Genomic DNA, 19,997 nt, shown 5'->3' with positions numbered 1-19,997 from the left:
CCCAACCCCCTGGTCTGTGGGTCAATTGTTACTGGGCCGCACAGAAAAAATACATAACTTACATTATTTCCGTTATATTTATTACCTGATTCTGAACGATGTTTTATTTTGGAAAATTTCCTATACCCATATTTACTATTTACTATACCACATCTGTCTATGACTCACTCTTGATGCAGGTCATGATGCCTCGGTCACACGGTTACCTACATCCGCTACCTTCTTAAAGGAACTGCTCCGGCCGGTAACACATAATACATTACCGCTAAATTTAAACCCCCAAGCCGACAAGATGAACAAAAAACAACACAGTGGATTACCGTTTATTATATTTGGAAAATACCAGTTTTTATGCCGGGCGTGTCATTTTATTTTGTTGTATTTGTCTGCCACACCTTAGAGACCGGTCTGTGAAAATATTGTCTGACATTAAACCGTAGGGCAAAAAAGGTTGGGGACCGCTGGTATAGAGGACATGGAATAGGCATATGTAATTAAAAAAATCTTAAAAAAAAAAAAAAAAGTCTTACAATTAGATACAGTATGTAGATCAGATTTTGTGTACAGTTTACATGTTGTGGGTTAGGCTGGGATTTTTAAAACATTTATTTATTTATGTATTTTTATTAAAAGGTTCACATGGTTATTTATAGAAAGTACTGAAAGTCAACACCACAATTTAAGTATCTGCAAATATCTTCAGATATCTGCAAACACACACCACTGTCTTCAGGGAAATTACTAATGCTGCACAAGGCTGAACATTTCACTCTCTTGGCTTTTTTGTTCAAAAAGCAAACACAATATCACACTTATCATACAGTCAGCATGAGAAAAGATACCAGCCAGTATGAGGTGAGATCAGGGTCATTTTTTTATTAGTGGGCTGAGCATGACGGAAAAAGAGAGGAACGAAATATACAAATCATTTCACTACGAAGCCCCATTTTGTCTGTTTGGTTTAGCAAAATTGAAACTTAACACCTCTTAATATGTGGTGTGTGTGTTTCATGCAGAAGTGTACTGCTGGATTTCTTTTTCTTGATGTTCTCACTGTCTAGGTCAACTTGCTCTCACAGGGGTCACGAGGATGATGATCTGACGGAGGCCCAGCCATGTGTGTGTTGACCCTATAACCTGCATGACTCAGCCTTTTACACTGTGATGAACAATGGCAATTATTATTTACCTTTAATTTCCTAATTTACTCTATGGAACTTTTCCATCTACTCTTCACCCCCCCTCAAAACAGGCCCATGAACATAACGATATCGTTTTCTACGTCGATTCCTACTCGGGTTGGTCTCTCTGGCAAAAAAAACAAAAAAACATTGCATCTATGTAGATTGTACACCTCTATGCCACTAATAATGTAGGTGTGTCCCCCTTAACATGTACTTGTCAACATATTCCATTGTACTTTATTCTTTACCACACATACACACAATTAATCAAAGATGTAATTAAATGAATTTGATCCTCCTATTGCTGTACAGGTCATGAGTGCATGCTCGCTCAGCCATAAACATCTCTACTTAGTACAAGTGACTAATACACACACACACACACACACACGCTTATGACAACATATTCAATGTCAATATTTGCCACCAGTGATGAGTAAATCTTATATAGACACAGCTCTATCCGAATCCATAGAAATTAAACCCTACATTATGTGCATCCTGAATATATAACAACACAATTACATGAGTTAGGGGTTTTCCAGGGAAGGGTGTTGGGCTTTAGGTTAAAAAAAAAAAAATTCTCAATCATTTTTCCACAACCTGTATCATCTGCATACATTGCTACCGTAACGTTTTTCCCTGGAAAAAACCTGCCTCGGAAAAAAAACTCGGCCCTTAGATAATAGAAAACGTAGATAATGATAACTGTTTCTGGTGCAAACATTTGTGATATTTTTGCAAAATGCACAAATTAATTCTTCGTTTTAATTTCGTGACATTAAGGTTTGGCAAAAAACTGTTAAGCAAGTAGCTTTTTACTTACTTATAATTGCTTTATAGATTACTATCTATTTACCTGAGTGGTAAAACTTCACTATAACAGTTCTAATCATACTTTAGCTCTATCTAGATGGAATTACACTTACTAAAGTCCTGGGGTAATTTTCTATTGTGCAGGTGCTACTCTGATTTTGATAACTGTTCAGATCAGCCAGGTCAGGGATTTCCACGATCTTCTATGAAAATAATTACAAGGTATATTACCTGCTTTATCCCCCCCCCCCCCCCCTCAAATGTTCAAGCAGTCATCTGATATTTTAAGTGTGTGAAAAAAAAAATTTTCTACTTCCTATGAATTTCTAAAAAAGACTGTTGCTATTTGCAGCGTTTATCCTCCTTTACTACATGCTACATTTTCAGGTGGAAAAAACTCATTTAATGTAGCGGGGTACTGCAGAATTTATAAAAAAGCCAATATGATGGCAGTTATAGGTGTGAAGCATTGCGTTGTATTCACAAATGACAATATCAACATTTTATTAAATAAAGAATGACTAGATGCATCATTCACAGTTAAATATTGGTATAATGCAAACATTCAGGTTAGTAAGATAAAATAATCTCCTGTCGTCATTTTATTGCTGTTTAACTGAAGCGTTTGGTCACTGAAGAGCAATGTGTTAGACATCCCTTTAATAATCTAATCCATCACCAATCTGCCTTTTTATCCCCTTGTACCTTTTTAAACCCTATAAAGTGAGTTTTGCATTCATGTTATACAAAACATTTGAACTTGATCATTCAATTCAATAATCGTCTTTACACTTAAGTGCCTTTAGACCTATAAGGTTTAAGAAAGCTTTTTAAAATGTGTATATACGGAATACACATTGAATTTTTTTATTTGTGGTAAACACATACACCTTACAAATATAAGGGTTAAAAACCACTGTTGTTTCTAATTTTTTTCGTTTTTTTCCAAATACGTATCACCAGCAGGAGAACATTACATTTTACAATAAAGACATTTCCCAAAGAAACGTGCATTTGTATGCTGTAGGCTTTGTACAATTTCTATCAGAGGGTAGAAAAAAAAGAAATGCACAAAGACGTCCCATTATTCTGACTGAGTGGAGAGAAAGAAATGATTCGCGGACCAAATTAAAGTAAATGATCCATTTGAGCTGTGCCGTAAAAAAACCTACTTTGAACATCAATCCAAGCATTGGAATACAATGACATGTTGGAAGATCTTTCCATTAAAAATTTCAATCCCTGATTGCGTTCTCTGACTTTACTTTTTTTCGCTTCTCTCCATCTGTCCCCTAAAAGCTTGCCAAATGGACCCACACGCTTACCCATTTTCCCCTCTCCCAACCCTGAAATAATTCAATTCAATTTTATTTGTATAGCACTTTTAACAATGGACATTGTCTCAAAGCAGCTTTACACAGATAATGCGGTGATAACGAATGAATAAGATGTTCTTTATAAGTAAGTTTGTCCCTGATGAGCGAGCCGGTGGCGACTGCGGTGGGGAAAAAACTCCCCGAGATGGCATAAGGAAGAAACCTTGAGAGGAACCAGACTCAAGAGGGAACCCATCCTCATCTGTTGCAGCTTCTTGACATTTACTACAGTCCAAATCCAAATCCTCAGAGTTCCTGTATGTAAATATCATCCCAGGACTGAGATTGAGGTACAGACGGGGAAAGATAGATATCAACCCTGTCCCTGGAGGAAGATTCTCAGAAATGCCCTTGCGCTGAACATTTTTTCTGTCCCCCTAGGAATGTGTGTGGTAATATGATGTTAAGTTCTTTGAGCTACACCATCTGCCCCTCTAGTTTACATGAGTATACTATTTCCTCCTTGTGTCAATCTATTAGTCTTGTGGTGTGATGGAGAGACACAAATATTGTTTGAGTGTGTACACAGGAGCAGGAAGAGCAATTTTTTTTTTCTAGCCTTATTAGAACATGGAGATACTCAGCAGGTGGTGCACGGTAACAAATAGCGCCAAAACTCTCACAGTTTCCAGCAAACACACACGCACACACACACACACACACACACATGCTTAGTCCGGAGCAGGGGTCCGTTATGGCAGCAGAACAGAGAGATGACACTGGAGTGCTAAGCCTGAGTGCTGGCCTGCCATGGAGGAAACACAGCCAAATCCTACACCACTCTGCTCATTAATCATTTATCCAGTTGCACTCCATTAATCATGAATGAAAAACAAGCAAGACAGACAGAAAAGGCGAGAAAGATAGAGAGAGAGAGAGAGAGAGAGAGAGAGAGAGAGAGAGAGAGAGAGAGAGAGAAATGGGACATGTAAACATACTTTAGGGTACAGCAATAAACAGCGGTGGTGTTTTAGCTTTTTCTTTTTTCCTCATTCTACTTGTTTCCTGCTCCCGTCTTCTATCATACGGCGCTACAACCTATAATAAGTAATAATCATCTCTTTGATTTTGCCAGACGTCTTCCCAGTATGTTGCTTTTTCTTCCTTCCCATCGTGTCAGAATCTCATACTGATGCCATCTTCTTCCCTGTGCCTCTACAAAATGCACCCTACCCCCACACGCCTGCTGCTACATAAAGCCCCACAGCAAGTTGAGTGTGCTGTATAAATGCTTTCTGATTGACTCCGACTGCGCAGGGACTGCACAGGGAGCTGATATTAGAAAAGGAAAGAGTACAACATTTATGAATAATGCACCCCGAACGTAAAAACCTGTCAGTCACAGAGTGTGTGGGAATAATAGTCACGGTAGCATGTTATTGGGTTATTTATTAATAGTATATCATTATGTCAGCAATTCAATTTTAGGCTCTTTTCATTTCCAAAAGATGCTCTAAATGTGACAGAATTGTAGAACTCAATATAATTATACAAACATGACTGGGAAATATAAAATACATAAAACAAAAAAAAAAAGTAATAAATACAAAAAATTGTGGATTTGGAAGCAAAATATACAGACTTTCATATTAATCTCAGGTGTTACTCAACATTTTGAGAACGGATCGGAGCAATGCCATCATCGGCATGATCAGTGCTAATAAGATATCAAACAGTTATTTAGCTACAGTGACGTGTGTCTCTACAACATAACATCTCTCACGACGGTTTACTGAGAACCTCCTGCTGCTACGATTTACTCACAATCCAATTAAACTTCATGATTAGATCAGTATTCAGTAATCAGCACCACACACACACACACACACACACACACACACACACACACACACACACACACACACACACACACACACACACACACACACACACACACACACACACAATTGTACAGTAAAAAGCTGCTCAGTTTTTTGTTGTCATTTTACTCACAGCCCTAGAAGATAAATAATGCATTAACTCGAGAGACCTATATGAATGGATATGCCGCTTATTTCTGAAATATAAAAAAAAAATTAATGCGGAAAGCACACAATAGGCTCGTGGTTACCATAGAGACGAGGGATGCTGCTGAGTAAGGCTGAATAGAAGAAGCATAGGGGAAGAAAGAATGGAGAAATGTAACAAGTGTATATGAGGTGGAAAACAAGATCAAAGTCTGGCAAAGGAACAGAGGAATAAATGCGATGTCGAGTGTAGGCACGGCGCTCAGACATGCTCTATTCGTTGATAAAGGTATCAAGAGGATTCATGGGAGGATTCATATTCCTCACCGGCAGAACGGAATTAGTTCTTTGACAATACCAGAGTGACAGACTTCAGAAGTTTTAGATTGAACTCAATTACATCATATCGACCTCTCAGGCATTTAAGCTGTCCTGAAATAAAAAAATTCAATGAAAAATGAAGGTGCAGACATTTTTAAACCCCAAAACCTGGAGACCTAAGAGGAGCGAGTATAAACAAACTGTCCCATTAGCATTTTAAACACAGTTACATCCATCAATCTCCATTACCATGTCATTAACCTGTGATGATTATAAATATAAACTCTTAATAAATGAGTGTTAAGAAGTAATGAGTCTCTCTGCTCACATATAACACACACGAACAGGCTGCAGAAGGTGTGTGAGGTGTATTACCTGTCATTCATGGAAGAGACCATGGCAGAAATGTCAAGATGGATAGTGAGTGTGATGGCCGCTGCTCGACCTCCTCCCTTCACAGTCTGCTGCCATCACATACTTTTCCATCTTGCTGTCAGTATAACACTCCATAAGAGTTCTCAAACTCTTTCTTTTTTTTTTTTTTTTAACAGAATTGGAAAGTTTAAACCACAATTGGGATCTTTCTGTCTTTGTTTCTGTTGATTGAGGGCTGCGTGGTTAATATACTAACTAGAAATGCAGGTTTTTTTTTTTACTCTAACATCAATTGATACAATTATATAAAATGAATATAAGTTTTGATTGCTGCTGGTGCATTAAATCATGAGCCCTCATTAACCCAATTGCCTGCCTGATCAGTCTCAGCAAAAAATCGCTTAACGTCTGCTAGACCTTCAGTAGATACAACTGCATATTGCTTTTTCACAAAAACGTACCGTATTTTTCGAACTATAAGCCGCTACTTTTTCCCCACGTTTTGAACCCCGCGGCTTAAACAACGAAGCGGCTAATTTATGGATTTTTCCTGGGTTTTTCCCGGTTTCACAAACTTCAAGCCAAAAAACTGAGACCCATAACATTAGACCAATGAAATTGCGGAACGGGTTCGGGTGAACCAATGAAATTCTTTATATTAAATCAGATGCGCTCCCACTGAATCAGACCGCACCACATCATAAATATGGATGAGGTCACTCTGACGTTTGACCTGCCGCTCACTCGCTAACTCCAGTTGCAACAGAAATCATAAGCACAGACAGCTTTCCAAAACTCGTGCTTTTTTATTTTTCTTGGCAACAGCGTTACGGGTTAGTCAAAGAAACTTAGAAATAAGCATCAGAAAATAATAAGGACATATTCCTCGGTGTTGCACACATGCAGTAATAGCGGAAAAATGCGGCGTCAGGCTATTCCCAAAATGCCACTCTGCTCTTAAAGGAGCCACAACATATTTCACCCGTTACACCGTGTAACAGACACTGTCTTTCGTTAAAGCCTGTGTAAAGTTCATTAGTTTCAGTGTAGACAGTGCGGCTTATAGACAGGTGCGGCTTATTTATGTTAAAAATAAAAATCTTTGTAAAATTCAGTGGGTGCGGCTTATATATGCGCTTTATAGTCCGGAAATTACGGTATATATTAAGCATTTAGACGATGCATATTATCAAATCTGTTTGTCTGAAATGATCTATTACCCATTAGCAGTTATCTTGCAACTCTGTTTAACTTTCGTTGGATTTCTACATTTATCACTCCGATCCCACCCGAACACACAGGCATAAAGACAGAAATAAAGAGTCTACAATTAGACTTGTCAGCGTACCCTGCACACACACTTCAATGCTGTGTTGTTTCTGTGATAACCTGTGCTGACAGCAGGTCTTGTAGTGTGGCTATAAAAACAACAAGCTACTTACAAGGAAACCCATCACTCTCTGAGCCAGCCGGTCAGTCTACGATCACAGGGTGGGGTGGGTGCTACAGATTAACCTGTGTGTGTGTGTGTGTGTGTGTGTGTGTGTGTGTGTGTGTGTGTGTGTGTGTGTGTGTGTGTGTAAAAATATATCTGTTGGGGTCAAAGAGCAAGAAGCAACAAACGACAGAACAAAGAGGTTGATAGCCCAGCAAAACAGTGTATGAGTCAGGATGGTCAGAGTTGTTCTTTCTTTGTTCTTTCTCGACTTTCTATTCAGTTGCATTACAGACAGTATATAAACTGTGGTTTTCTCTCACCTGTATAAACATAGCTTTCATTACACATAGCTACAACTAGCCCAGTAGTCTTATTCAAGTGTAGAAAGGAAAGGCTCAAAAATGAGATGGAGACAGCAAGCAAATAATTTGTTTAGGTTTTTAAGGTATTTTGCTGTGCAGTATACAGTGCAGTAATAAGGCAGCGGGGCTTGTTCGGCCAGCTGGTCAGTCACAAGATTAAATGACCGTTAAAGCTTTTAACTGAAATTGAGAAGTAAAACTGTTCTGTGTCACAGGTTTAGATAACCCGATCTATAGCTTGTTGAACTACAGCTGCACCTTTGAGGAGAAGAAACACATCTGATGGCTTTATAAGCACAGAGGAGGACCACACTGGTTAAATAATGACTTGGGCCGATTCATTTGGCACACAAGTACGTCACCTAGACAATGCAACACAAACTGGACAACAATATGCACCTCATTAGGGAGCTCTGTATCTCTGTTGTGCAGACGGGGGTGTTTCCTGCAGGCGTTAACCCTTTATTCCTTTTGAATTAACCTAACAACCCCCCCCCCCCAAACCCTTTACTACTCTTAACAGATTTGAGGAGCTGATATACCCATCTCCTATACATCCTAAAGTGTCTTCTGTCTTGTGTGTGTGGGTGTGTGTTTTGTCAAAGCGAAATCAACTCACATTAGGGCTAAAAGGTGTTCATTAACCTAAAGAGTAAATCCAAAACGAACAGAATTTTACAACATAAAAGCAATCACCCTATGCTTTTCTGTATACTGTCCGTTTCTCTTTCTACTATACATACTGCTGCTACTGTACACACACACACACACACACACACGCATACACACACACCCCCCAACAGGATGTTCCTTAGCAGCTGGCGTGTCATCAATCATGAGGAGCACAATACAGTGCAGCATGACATATAAAACTGTTAACATCTCGCACACAAAGCATGTTATCCAGCCCTTATCTCATGTCTCTATGTTCACCCACTTAGGCATGTAGTTCAGGTGTGTCTGTGATATAGAAATGTATATTCAATTCCTCTAATCAAGTCCTCATTTTCTCTCATTACTCGTCTTTTGAACAATGAATATTTTAACATACAAATAAGATTCTACTCTTAAAATGACAAGATTATACTAATAAATTATGCTAGAACGACCTAATTCTTAAGGTCATCACTCTTCTGATTGGGATCTCTTAGAGGGGCAAGACTATTGCCTGAACACCATCAAAAGAAATTAAAACATTCAAGAGCCTGCTTCCTACGTCCCCATTAGCGTGACAGTTACAACTGATAGAAGTCAGCGCACTTTTCGAATCCTTTATACCACGACCTCATTGTAGTTTGTAGTAAACAAACACACGAGTTAATAATTTGATGAGGATAGTGTACGAGTCACTGATATAAAATGCAGGAAGCGAAAAGGTACTAATACTTGTGCTATTCATTTACAGCTGTCTGGCTGAATCATGAAGCAGACTTTCTACTACAAATAGCAATCTAACACTATTAATAAGACCAAAATAGCATTTCAAAAGGCATTTTTCATCAGTTTCTTTCAGGTGCTATTATGTACAAGCTTTTTAACAGACTACACAAAGTGTCGGGAAATATTCTCAGCTTCCAAAGCTTAGTGAAAATCATACAAGAAAATATTATTATTTACACTGCACTTAAGATAGATTTGAGGCAATATTTCCTTTAAAAAACCCACGGAAAAAGGGTCATAATATTTCAGCACAGGGTTCTGGGCACACAATTTCTGCCTTCCTCAATCAATCACTATTCACCTGTAAGCTGGCTGGATTTTGGAAGACTGCATGTCAGTCTGTCAGTGAACCTCTAGAGACTTTACACACTTCATACTAAGCCTGGACTTCTGTGGTGGAGGGAATCATTTGATCAGATTCGCTTTGGGGCATACTAAAAACTTCAGCATCTAGATTCAGGATTTTATGGTCTTTGCTATGCCTGAAAGGCTGCTTTTGCACAAACGCTGACTTTCCTGATTCTTAACTAGCAAAAAGCTGAGCCTTTTAAAAATGATAAACTACCACATTGCCTAACTGATATATCTGACCAATCTAATGTTCGTTATAATAAAAATGACAAAAAATGGAAAAAGTTTCTTTTCTCACTGTCACAGGCAACACGCCATTTCTTTCACTGGTTAACATTTAAAAAGAGAAAGTGGTTTGAAGCAATCAGGTTATTCGCTGCTCCGCTCCCGGAACTGATTGCTCAGATTGATACCTGTAGATTACAGTTATTTGAGCAGGAAGAAATTTGAACTGTAGTTATATATTAATGGTCTTTCAGAAGAACACCGGTAATCAGGCTGAACTGCCATTTTAAGAGCCAAATACCCCCTAATATGATTCAAACACCTGATCATCAAATGGCCAATTCTCTCTCTCTTTCTTTCTTTCTCTCTCTCACACTCACACTCACACACACACAGAAAGCTCTCTTGTTCCTGTCTCTAAACCCCTACTGTTATCTGCCACCATCTGTGAGGGAGACATTTTAAATACCATATTAGCATTCCTTCAATCACTACACCTATAAAACACTCAAAGCCACACCAATCACTCCGAACTATACGCTAGGCCCGTGTAGCCTCAGCTCAGCTCTGGAGACTTCAAAAGCACAGCGCTCAGACACTGTGTGAGCCCCCTTTGTATTTGCCGCTAGTCGGGGCAGTTAGCGTCTCCTCTAGGGAGTCTGGATTAGCAGGCTTTAGACTCAGTGGGAGCAATGGCGAGGGCACGGGTGAAGGCAGCGCGAGCGAGTGTGCGACAGCAGACAAATTAAGAAGTGTCTTTTTGGGAGGAGGAGGAGGGGGGGGGGGGTTGTTCTGGGGCTACTTCTGCTCTGCTTTTCAATGTGCCTGGATTTCCTTTTCCTCGTCTTGACCCTGTCGATGTTTTCAGGATGCACTGTGGGTTTGTGGATGCGATAAGTGTGAGGGCCATCACTAATCACACTTGCCCTAAATTCTCCAGTGCCCAAGAGGATTACGGCAAGAAGCTCAGCCTACAGCTTTCATCTGTCCCATCTCAACAGGAAAAGCTAGAGACAACGTGCACCGCCCTGAACCCATGTATACTTATTTGAGAGAAAATTCACAAGCTGGTTGAACAATAGTGGATAATTTAAGACAAAACCACATTACAAATAAAGTCCCTCCTTATTGATAGATGTTATATATAAACTATCTTCATAGCAAACGATTAGACGTAAAAAAAAAAAAAAAAAAAAAAGTATAGAAATAAGAAGAGCAGATATTCTCCAAGTTCTCTCAAATCTATTTAAAAATGCAAACCTTTAAATATTCGACTCACCATTTTAATAGATTTTAAGTAATAAACCGGATTGTTCGTCTGGAGCGCATCTCCGTCCCAGAACATTTGGCATGAGGCAGGATTACGCCCTGGATAGAACACCAGTCTAAATGCCAAACATTGTGCCCACACATTCACACACTTATTCACACCTCAGAGCAATTAAGCTTAGCCAATCCACCTGCTGGCATCATTTTGCATGGTTGGAGGAAACAGGGGAACCTGGAGGAAACCTATACTGGAAGATCACACACACTGAACTCATTAACCCGGGCTCAGGATCAAACCCTGGAGCTGTAAGGCACAAACACTACCCTATATGCCAATTCAGCCTATTCGAAACTTTTAAATCGTGTGCAACTTGAATATCGACTACAACGGAGATTATATAAGGATTCATAAAGCTTACTCGACATGAGCACTTATATACATATACACAATCAACCCTTGTTGTTTGCATAATACCCATAATGCCTCAAGTCTTTCCTTTAGGGAAAAAATGGTAACTAGGTCACTGGCAAAGGGAGAAATGAAAAGGGGGTACAAAATTTCTGAATCTCCCAGGCAAGCTTTAAACTGACCCAGTTGTTTCTCTTTAATCTCATAGACAGCACTAGATCTGCTGTACACAAAGCACGTATCCGTAAACAACCTTGCATAATCAAACCATCGCATTCTTTCCAGTTTAGATTGTCCCAGGCTTAAAACAGATTCCCAGCAGACCTGATGATCTCCACATGTGACGTGATTAAAACAGTTTAATGACAGTAGGCTTTATAAATGAATGGCAGTCTTCTATCTATTAAATCGTGAAGACTATATCAACAAAAGTGTAATAAGCATTGACATTTTTGTTTGTTAGCTTTATCGGTATAAACTTCTTTTTGCATGCCTCCCTGACACAGATGAAGCAAGAAGCACTGCAGGTTTATAGGGAACTTCAAATTACTGTAACAAAAAAGTAGCAATGGGGCATCAGTGAACTCTTGTAAGACACTTAAGGTGAATGTGGACGTCATCCTGAATTTCATTGTTCTTCAGAGTTTTAGGGTCAATGGGATTTAGTTAGAACTCAAGTCAGCAGTCCATCACTGGTGAGCTTTTGTGACAGACTGCCCAGAGGTTTCAGACAAAACTCCTTTCAGCAGATCAGACAAATGACTACAATGTTTTGATTAAAGTGCCTAAAATGGAGCACTGCGATCATGCTTGACTTATGCAACTTGACAGCTTTGAGAAGATAGTGTGGAAGCACAAGCATTAAAAAAAAACACCCATGAGATTTTTTTCACATTCTGCTAGTTTTTGATGTCCTCCTTCGGGTAAATGGTGCAACAGGCAACCAATAGATCTTACCTGATGCTGTAAGGTTTCTGAAAGATAACTGTGAAAGCAAAGGAAAACAACACCCAGGAGTTCACAATCTCACAAATCTATTATTACATGCGTATGTAGTATCAATATTTGGGCCAGAATATGTCAGTTCCAGCTCTCTGCCTCCGAGCTTTGGATCTTGTTTTCTTTTAAACACACCATCCATGTGTGAAGAAAATTAGCTTTGGGCAAGTGTCATCAAAGCTTTAGCCAAAAAGAAAAAAAATAACAAAACAACAACCTGACAGATGGCCTTAGGTTTTTAACACTGACAAGTAATATGTGACAAGACATGTAACCGTGAGCATAAACCCAAAACCAGGCCTTTTTCTATACCAAAACAGGCCTTTTTCTTGATTAACAGGTCTTTTTTCTTCCAAAAAAATGATTAATCAAGTTAATAAAATTAAAAATTAAGTATTAGGAGTATGACCATGCATCTTCTGCCAGCTAAATATTCAAGTTTTCACCTTTTATTCGCTACGACACACACACACAGCTGCTGTGTTTAAAGCGGTTTGGTTTTCCCCATGGAAGAGAATATTAAAGCTTGCAATCTGTTTTTTCTTTTTTAAAAGAATGACAAATTGTTTTGCATTCTAAATACATATGTGCTTGTGCAACGTTTCCGTTTGCTGTTATAATAACCTCCACTCTTTTGGGAAGGCTTTCCATTTCCTTATATATTGGAGTGTCACTATGGGGGATTAGTGAGGTCAGGCATTGATGTTGGATGAGAAAGCCTGAGGCATAATCATCATTAGAGTTAATCTGTGCTGGTCACTCAAGTTTTTCCAAACAAAACCTGGGAAATCACGTAATCACGGCGTTAGCATTGTGCACAGGGACACTGCCATGCTGGAACCAGTTAGGGCCTTTTAGTTTCAGTGAAGGGAAATTCCGTGTCCAGGGATCGGGTTGTCGAGGCCTCCACCTTCGACTGCTGCCCGATCCTCTTAGCACCGGCCCCTTACGGTCCCTCCTGCAGGTGGTGAGCCCACTGGAAGGCGGCCCCACGTCGCTCCTTCGGGCTGAGCCCGGCCGGACCCTGTGGGGGAAGGCCCGGCCACCAGGCGCTCGCATACGAGCCCCAACCCCGGGCCTGGCTCCAGGGTGGGGCCCCGGCTGCGCCATACCGGGCGACGTCACGGTCCCTGATGTAGTATCTCTCATAAGGGGTTTTGAACCGCTCTTAGTCTGACCCGTCGTTGTAAGTCAGACTTGTTCCCGGTGCATGTTGGACTCCGGCAGGGCTGCCCTTTGTCACCGGTTCTGTTCATAATTTTTATGGACAGAATTTCTAGGCGCAGCCAGGGGTCGGAGGGTGTCCGGTTTGGTGACGACACGATTTCGTCTTTGCTCTTTGCAGATGATGTTGTCGTGTTGGCTTCATCAGACCAGGACCTTCAGCATGCACTGGGACGGTTTGCAGCCGAGTGTGAAGCGGCTGGGATGAGAATCAGCACCTCCAAATCCGAGGCCATGGTCCTCAGTCGGAAAAGGGTGGCTTGCCCACTTCAGGTTGGAGGGGAGTTCCTGCCGCAAGTGGAGGAGTTTAAGTATCTTGGGGTTTTGTTCACGAGTGAGGGAAGGGTGGAACGGGAGATTGACAGACGGATCGGTGCAGCTTCTGCAGTAATGCGGTCGATGTACCGGTCTGTCGTGGTGAAGAAGGAGCTGAGCCGCAAGGCGAAACTTTCGATTTACCGGTCAATCTACGTTCCTACTCTCACCTATGGTCATGAGCTCTGGGTCATGACCGAAAGGACAAGATCCCGGATACAGGCGGCCGAAATGTGCTTCCTCCGCAGGGTGGCTGGGCGATCCCTTAGAGATAGGGTGAGAAGCTTAGTCACTCGGGAGGAGCTCGGAGTAGATCCGCTGCTCCTCCACATCGAGAGGGGTCAGCTGAGGTGGCTCGGGCATCTGTTCCGGATGCCTCCTGGACGCCTTCCTGGGAAGGTGTTCCGGGTGCGTCCCACTGGGAGGAGACCCCGGGGAAGACCTAGGACACGCTGGAGAGACTATGTCTCCCGGCTGGCCTGGGAACGCCTTGGTGTCCCCCCGGAAGAGCTGGAAGAAGTGTCTAGGGAGAGGGAAGTCTGGGCATCTTTGCTTAGACTGCTGCCCCCGCGACCCGGCATCGGATAAGCGGGAAAAGATAGATGGATGGATGGATGGATGAAGGGAAATTGTAAAATCACAGCATACAAATACATTCGTACATACAAATACAATTGCAAGCTTCCGACTTCGTGGTAACAGTCTGGAGAAGAACCACATCTACGGTTTGATGGTCAGATACTCGCATACTTTTATATGTGTGGTATATCATCGTATTCAAGAAAATATTTTGTTTAAGTATGTAAAAGTATGTAGAAATGCAAAGAGGAAAGGGGGCAAAATTATGAATTTCGTATAACCGTCTTACAAATAATTCAGGAGTTGGCTGTAAATGTACGCCGGATAACTGCCTACAGTTACAGTTTACTGTAAGTTACAGAAATTGCACACTTTATTTCGAACTGAAATTCTTCCTCTTTTTATTGTGCTTATCATATAACATGACAGCACTCTATCAGTGTTTTCATCATTTATTCATGATTGCTGGGAATACAGTAACAACTAAATATGGCACTTCATATTAACCCAAGAACTGTTAAAATTATAGCTGTGTATTTTTAGGTGGCATCTTTCCACACTCAACAACAGGGTTTGTAGTTATTGAGTTCAAGTAAAGAAATCATGATACATTGCGAGTTGTCCAGAGAGGAATATAGAGATATTATTATGCGAACTGATGCCTTTTGTATGACCTGATGATACAGAAGACACCACATCCACATATAGTAGACGCCATTAGCAACATTTTCCCTTCTTATGATGTCATTAAGGGAAAGCAATGCACAAAGCGCACCTTGTCTGAGTGGTGTTTAGTCATTCTCACCGTCAGTGTAAATTATTTACCTGCATCTGTTCCATCTGAGCTGATGACGTTCTAGTTAAGTAACCCCCCCCCCCCCCACACACACACACACACACACACACACACACACACACACACACACACACACACACACACACACACATGGCAGATGGACCTTCTTGTGTGGCAATGATTCATTTTCAGGATCAAGGCCCAATCATATTGTCCATCCCCCACCTTTCCTTCCTTCTGTCCTCTCTCTTACGTCTGATGCCTACTGGCAGTCAGATGGTCTGGCTGGCATACGGATAATATCAACAGTCAGATATTACATTCAGCTTCTCTGATCACAGACAGCATATTATCTCCAAATTGGGTTCCCATTAATGATCCACCCCGTGTCCTCTGTTTATCACCAAACAAGTATCGGAGATGGTTGGGAAATGCACACTGACCCTGACTCGTGGTTGACAGACTACAAGCTTATGAACTTTCCAGTGCATTACACTCTCAGAAATGCTATCTGCTACTGGCGAGAAGGAGGAAATGGATCAGGAAGGATTGAGTAAGATACACAAGCACTTATGCACAGAAGGAATCAATGAAGCATGTCGATCATACAGGTTGCATGCAGTAAATTAGTCCTTCGCTTCAAAGGTGTGTGTATACATAACTTTCCCAGAGAACAGTGCACTGGAAACCTGTGCAACAAGTACTTCTGACATTCGGAGAGGAAACCGAAGTATTGAAGAATGAAGTAACAAGCTGCATATTTTTGTCATTTCTATCCTGACTAATGCCTGTAGTTCTTATGAATGTGCCTGGTGAATGATCAAGTATTGATCGGCTGAGCTTTTAAGACCGCTCGCTGACTCACTGGGGGTTTTTTTTCCCAGCCCTCTCATATTACTAGGATTGAAAGTGCTCAAATAAGGAAAGTATAGTAAAAAACCCTTTATGCGTGCAGAATGTTCTATAAAATCATGCACACATCTTGAATGCTCACTTACCCATGTTGTCTGGATTCCAGAACGAAGCATGCAGAAAAGAAAAAAAGAAGAGAGAAGAAGAAGGTATTAGTCAAATCAAACGTTTCATTGTTGATTCATTTGTTCGTTCACACATCATCAGTAAGCACATGGTCATGGATACACATTTACACACTCGTTCGAACCTCATACCGATTTGGATACAGGAAGAAAATAGAAGCAATGTGGATAAAGTAACTCGGGTTTAGGATTGAACTGGGAACCCAGAAGCTTCCATACATTTGGTATTTTTCCACATACATGTACACTGTGGGAGAAAACCCGTCACACTGTGACCGATATATGATACTATATTTAGTTGTGAATACTACAGGCTTTCCTAAATTTATTCAGCATTTTATATATAGGCCTTTGCCTATCGCTGTCTAATAATGTAATTTGCTTACACAGTAAATATCTGAATGTACTTACCATTGATCATTTTTAGGCGGGCTTCTTACCCAATGTATAAAGTAGATGGTAGTTTACATTGTTTAGTAAAATATATTCTTAAAAGCTGACATTTAAAATATGACTCAAGTAGGAAAAATATGATTTTGGCCAAAAAAAAAAAGAAAAGTAAAAATCATTTAAAGCAATAAACACACACACACACACACACACACACACACACACACACACACACACACACACACACACCCACCCGCCTGCACACCTTATGCTGAGGTTTAAGGTTGCACATCATAAATAACCCAGTGGACGAGTCAGACAGTCCTAACAAAAGTCACGCTCACACACAAACACCTAAAAAAATAATAAATATTACCAAATAAAAAGCAGTCACATCTGCAGCACATTTGTAGCCTGTGTCTGTGTAGCAAAAAAAATTGGTTTATGTTCCTCTTTTTCCAGACTCTGGATTCTGTACAACCTCTAGACCAATCAATCCAATAACCTTATTTCACAATCTATATTTCCATGTGAATCCAAGGGGACAAAAAATAAAAGAACGAGAGAGATGAGAGATTAAGATTAATCAACTTGACCACCAGTCACGGTCCATCTCATACAAGGTGTGTGAATTTCTCTGTCAGGTATAGACATAGTGTATTTCTCCTTAATACTACGAGACGTTGTACGACAGAAGAAAATACTGCTTGAGGGAGTGTGAATGAATCTCTGTGCTTGAGTTTTTAATATCCATATGTGTGTGATCATTAAAGCATATATCGTTCCAAACCATAAAACAGTAACTGATGAACTAATCTCACCCCTCGGGTGTTGTACAAGACGTTCCCTTCCATCCTCGAAAAACCCCACCGTCCACTTCCACAGCTGCTCTGTTCATCGTCACATATAGAACACTGAGCCCTCAACACAAGCTTCTGAGTGTGTTTTATAGAGGTGTAAATGAGCAAACGTTTGAATATACACTACGGTTTTAAAAGATCTGTGAGAATAACAAGTCTCCTCTAAACTCTGCACTCCCTCACATGTAACACTTTAACTCTTATTTGTCTTAGTCTTTCAGGAAATCCCACTGGTGTCACTCTATTTGCACTGCATTTCTCAGCTGCACGACACACTTAACAGTATACTGTTTAGTTTCGAGTGTGATTCTAACCTGTGAACCTTGTCGAATCATTTACTGCTAGTTCTTTATCTCCGATGTTGCACAATACTGGACAAAGTGTTTGGCAGAAACAAATAAAAAAACCCACACACCGTTCATTCTCAAAAGGCACGAGTGCATTATTTATTGTCTTATGAATAAAACTGCAGAAATGCAGCATATTATATAATGTAGTTTCATTGACCACACTAAGTGAGCTTGTGTCATTTTCGGCACATATTAAACGTGTACGTACGCAGAGGACCACAGAGCTCACACACAGGCGCACGTTTAATGATGCGGTGTGTCCCGGCGTGTAAAAGCCCACACTCTTGTGTCTTACACTGCAGCTTAACAAAGTCGGTGGCATTTGATGTTGGAAAGCATCATTAGATGAACTAAAACAAGGCACTGTAGCCTCCAAAGGGATGCATTTAACACTATCGTTCGACGACCTTGAAGCCCATTCTTTTTTTGTGCTTTCTTTCCATGGATGAGTAAATAACATGCAAATATCTTTACTGATAATCTGAACATTATAACCATTGCATATTGCCACATAAAGACAAAGCAAGGCCTGTAGGATACATCCTGAGATTAAGGTCTATTTGCTATATTCTGCAAAATAATGAAAAGAAGGCGACAGCAATTCAAATAGCCATGGTGTCCAACTGTGGTGTGCAGGGAAAAATATAAATCAACAATAACTGAAGCTCTTATCATGTATGTGAATAATATTATGCATTCTGCTGATCGGCTGATTCAGTAATTTCATAAACATGTGTTCCCAGAAAATCTGACAACGAGTAGGTCATTAATAATGAAGCTGAGCAAAAAAAGAAAATGGATCAGTGGTGCATACATATTTAGTGTGACCTGGGCGTGGCCTGATGTCTTATAAAGCCTTATAAGGAGCTCAGTATACTTTAGCAAAGTGTTTATATAAATGTATTCATATTTGTATATATAAATAAATCAGTTCTATGCAGATTAATGTGATCTATTCACACAGGACTCTATAATAATGGTTGGTATCAAATCTTCTGCATTGCCATCTACATCTCAAGTGACCCAAGTGGAGTCATGAGCTCTATGTTATAAAGAGAGAAAGCAAAGAAACCCATTAAATATGATTTTCCAGAATTTTTTGGGGGGATGATCCGTATAATAAGCCCCAAAAACCAGTAAAAAAAAATCTGTCAGATCTCTCCATCTGTCTTTCTGATTGTCATTCCTTTCAGCACTTTCAATCCTTTCACCCTCTCTAGTTCCTCTCTGCTTCTCTGAGACGAAGGTATCCACACTCCACTCCACTCCACAATGCCTCTCATCTCACCATCCCTTGCCCCCCCTACCCTTTTCCCCTACAGCTCTGAGAGGATCCATTATGCCCAAACGTCTCCTCTCCTGGCAGGAAGCCTTTCCTCCCGGGACACTCTTCCCTGTCCTTCATCAAGTCATTCACAATTTCCCAAACAAAAAAGCTATGGAATACCAGCTGGGATCGGTAGGGGATTAGCTATTAGTTCCGGACTCTGAAAATGCGAAGTTGTGTCAGGAAAACTTTTGTCACATTGCCCCTGCAAAAGCAGGTCTCAGACAATCTTTTAGTGGCAGCCATTCAGCACAGTTAGCAGCTTGGAGAGGAGAAGTGTTGTGGGTTACGAGCTTGTTGAGAGGAAGAGCAGAGTGCGTCACTCAAGAAAGAAGAAGAAAAAAAAAATTTCTTAAAAAAGAAAAAATCTCAAACTGTGTTCTGTTTGAAATGAAGCATTCATGTGTCTGGAAAAAAATAAGCGTTACACCATTGTGCTAAAATAAAAAAGGAACATTTTTAGTGTCCAAATGACAGAACTTTAGTTAGGATAAAGCAATTACTCACTTTTGCACTCCCATAAAAATTGTCAGAGCTGTTTTGATTGTCACGGTGTGGTTTGAATTATAAACAGGAAATAAAACCGA

At 40.4% G+C, this 19,997-nt stretch overlaps 1 protein-coding gene across 3 annotated transcripts in view; it reads right to left on the bottom strand.

Annotated features, from left to right (window-relative positions):
- The window catches only part of sema4f (sema domain, immunoglobulin domain (Ig), transmembrane domain (TM) and short cytoplasmic domain, (semaphorin) 4F), a 54,243-nt gene that overhangs the window by 10,760 nt on the left and 23,486 nt on the right, over positions 1-19,997 (bottom strand). Inside the window, exon 1 of one of the 3 annotated variants that reach the window (XM_083541294.1) lies at positions 16,445-16,467. The exons of the other annotated variants lie outside the window; for them this stretch is intronic. Within the exon in view, the coding sequence (XP_083397420.1) occupies positions 16,445-16,448 (4 nt within the window). The 5' untranslated portion in view covers positions 16,449-16,467. Of the gene's footprint in view, positions 1-16,444; positions 16,468-19,997 lie in introns of those variants that run through there. 3 annotated transcript variants of the gene reach the window in all.

The sequence above is a fragment of the Silurus aristotelis genome (genome assembly GCF_946808225.1).
Source record: "Silurus aristotelis genome assembly, chromosome: 5".
Taxonomy (NCBI): Eukaryota; Metazoa; Chordata; class Actinopteri; order Siluriformes; family Siluridae; genus Silurus; species Silurus aristotelis.
The sequence above is the reverse complement of the archived record's forward strand: the minus strand, read 5'-3'. Positions and strand labels throughout refer to the sequence as shown.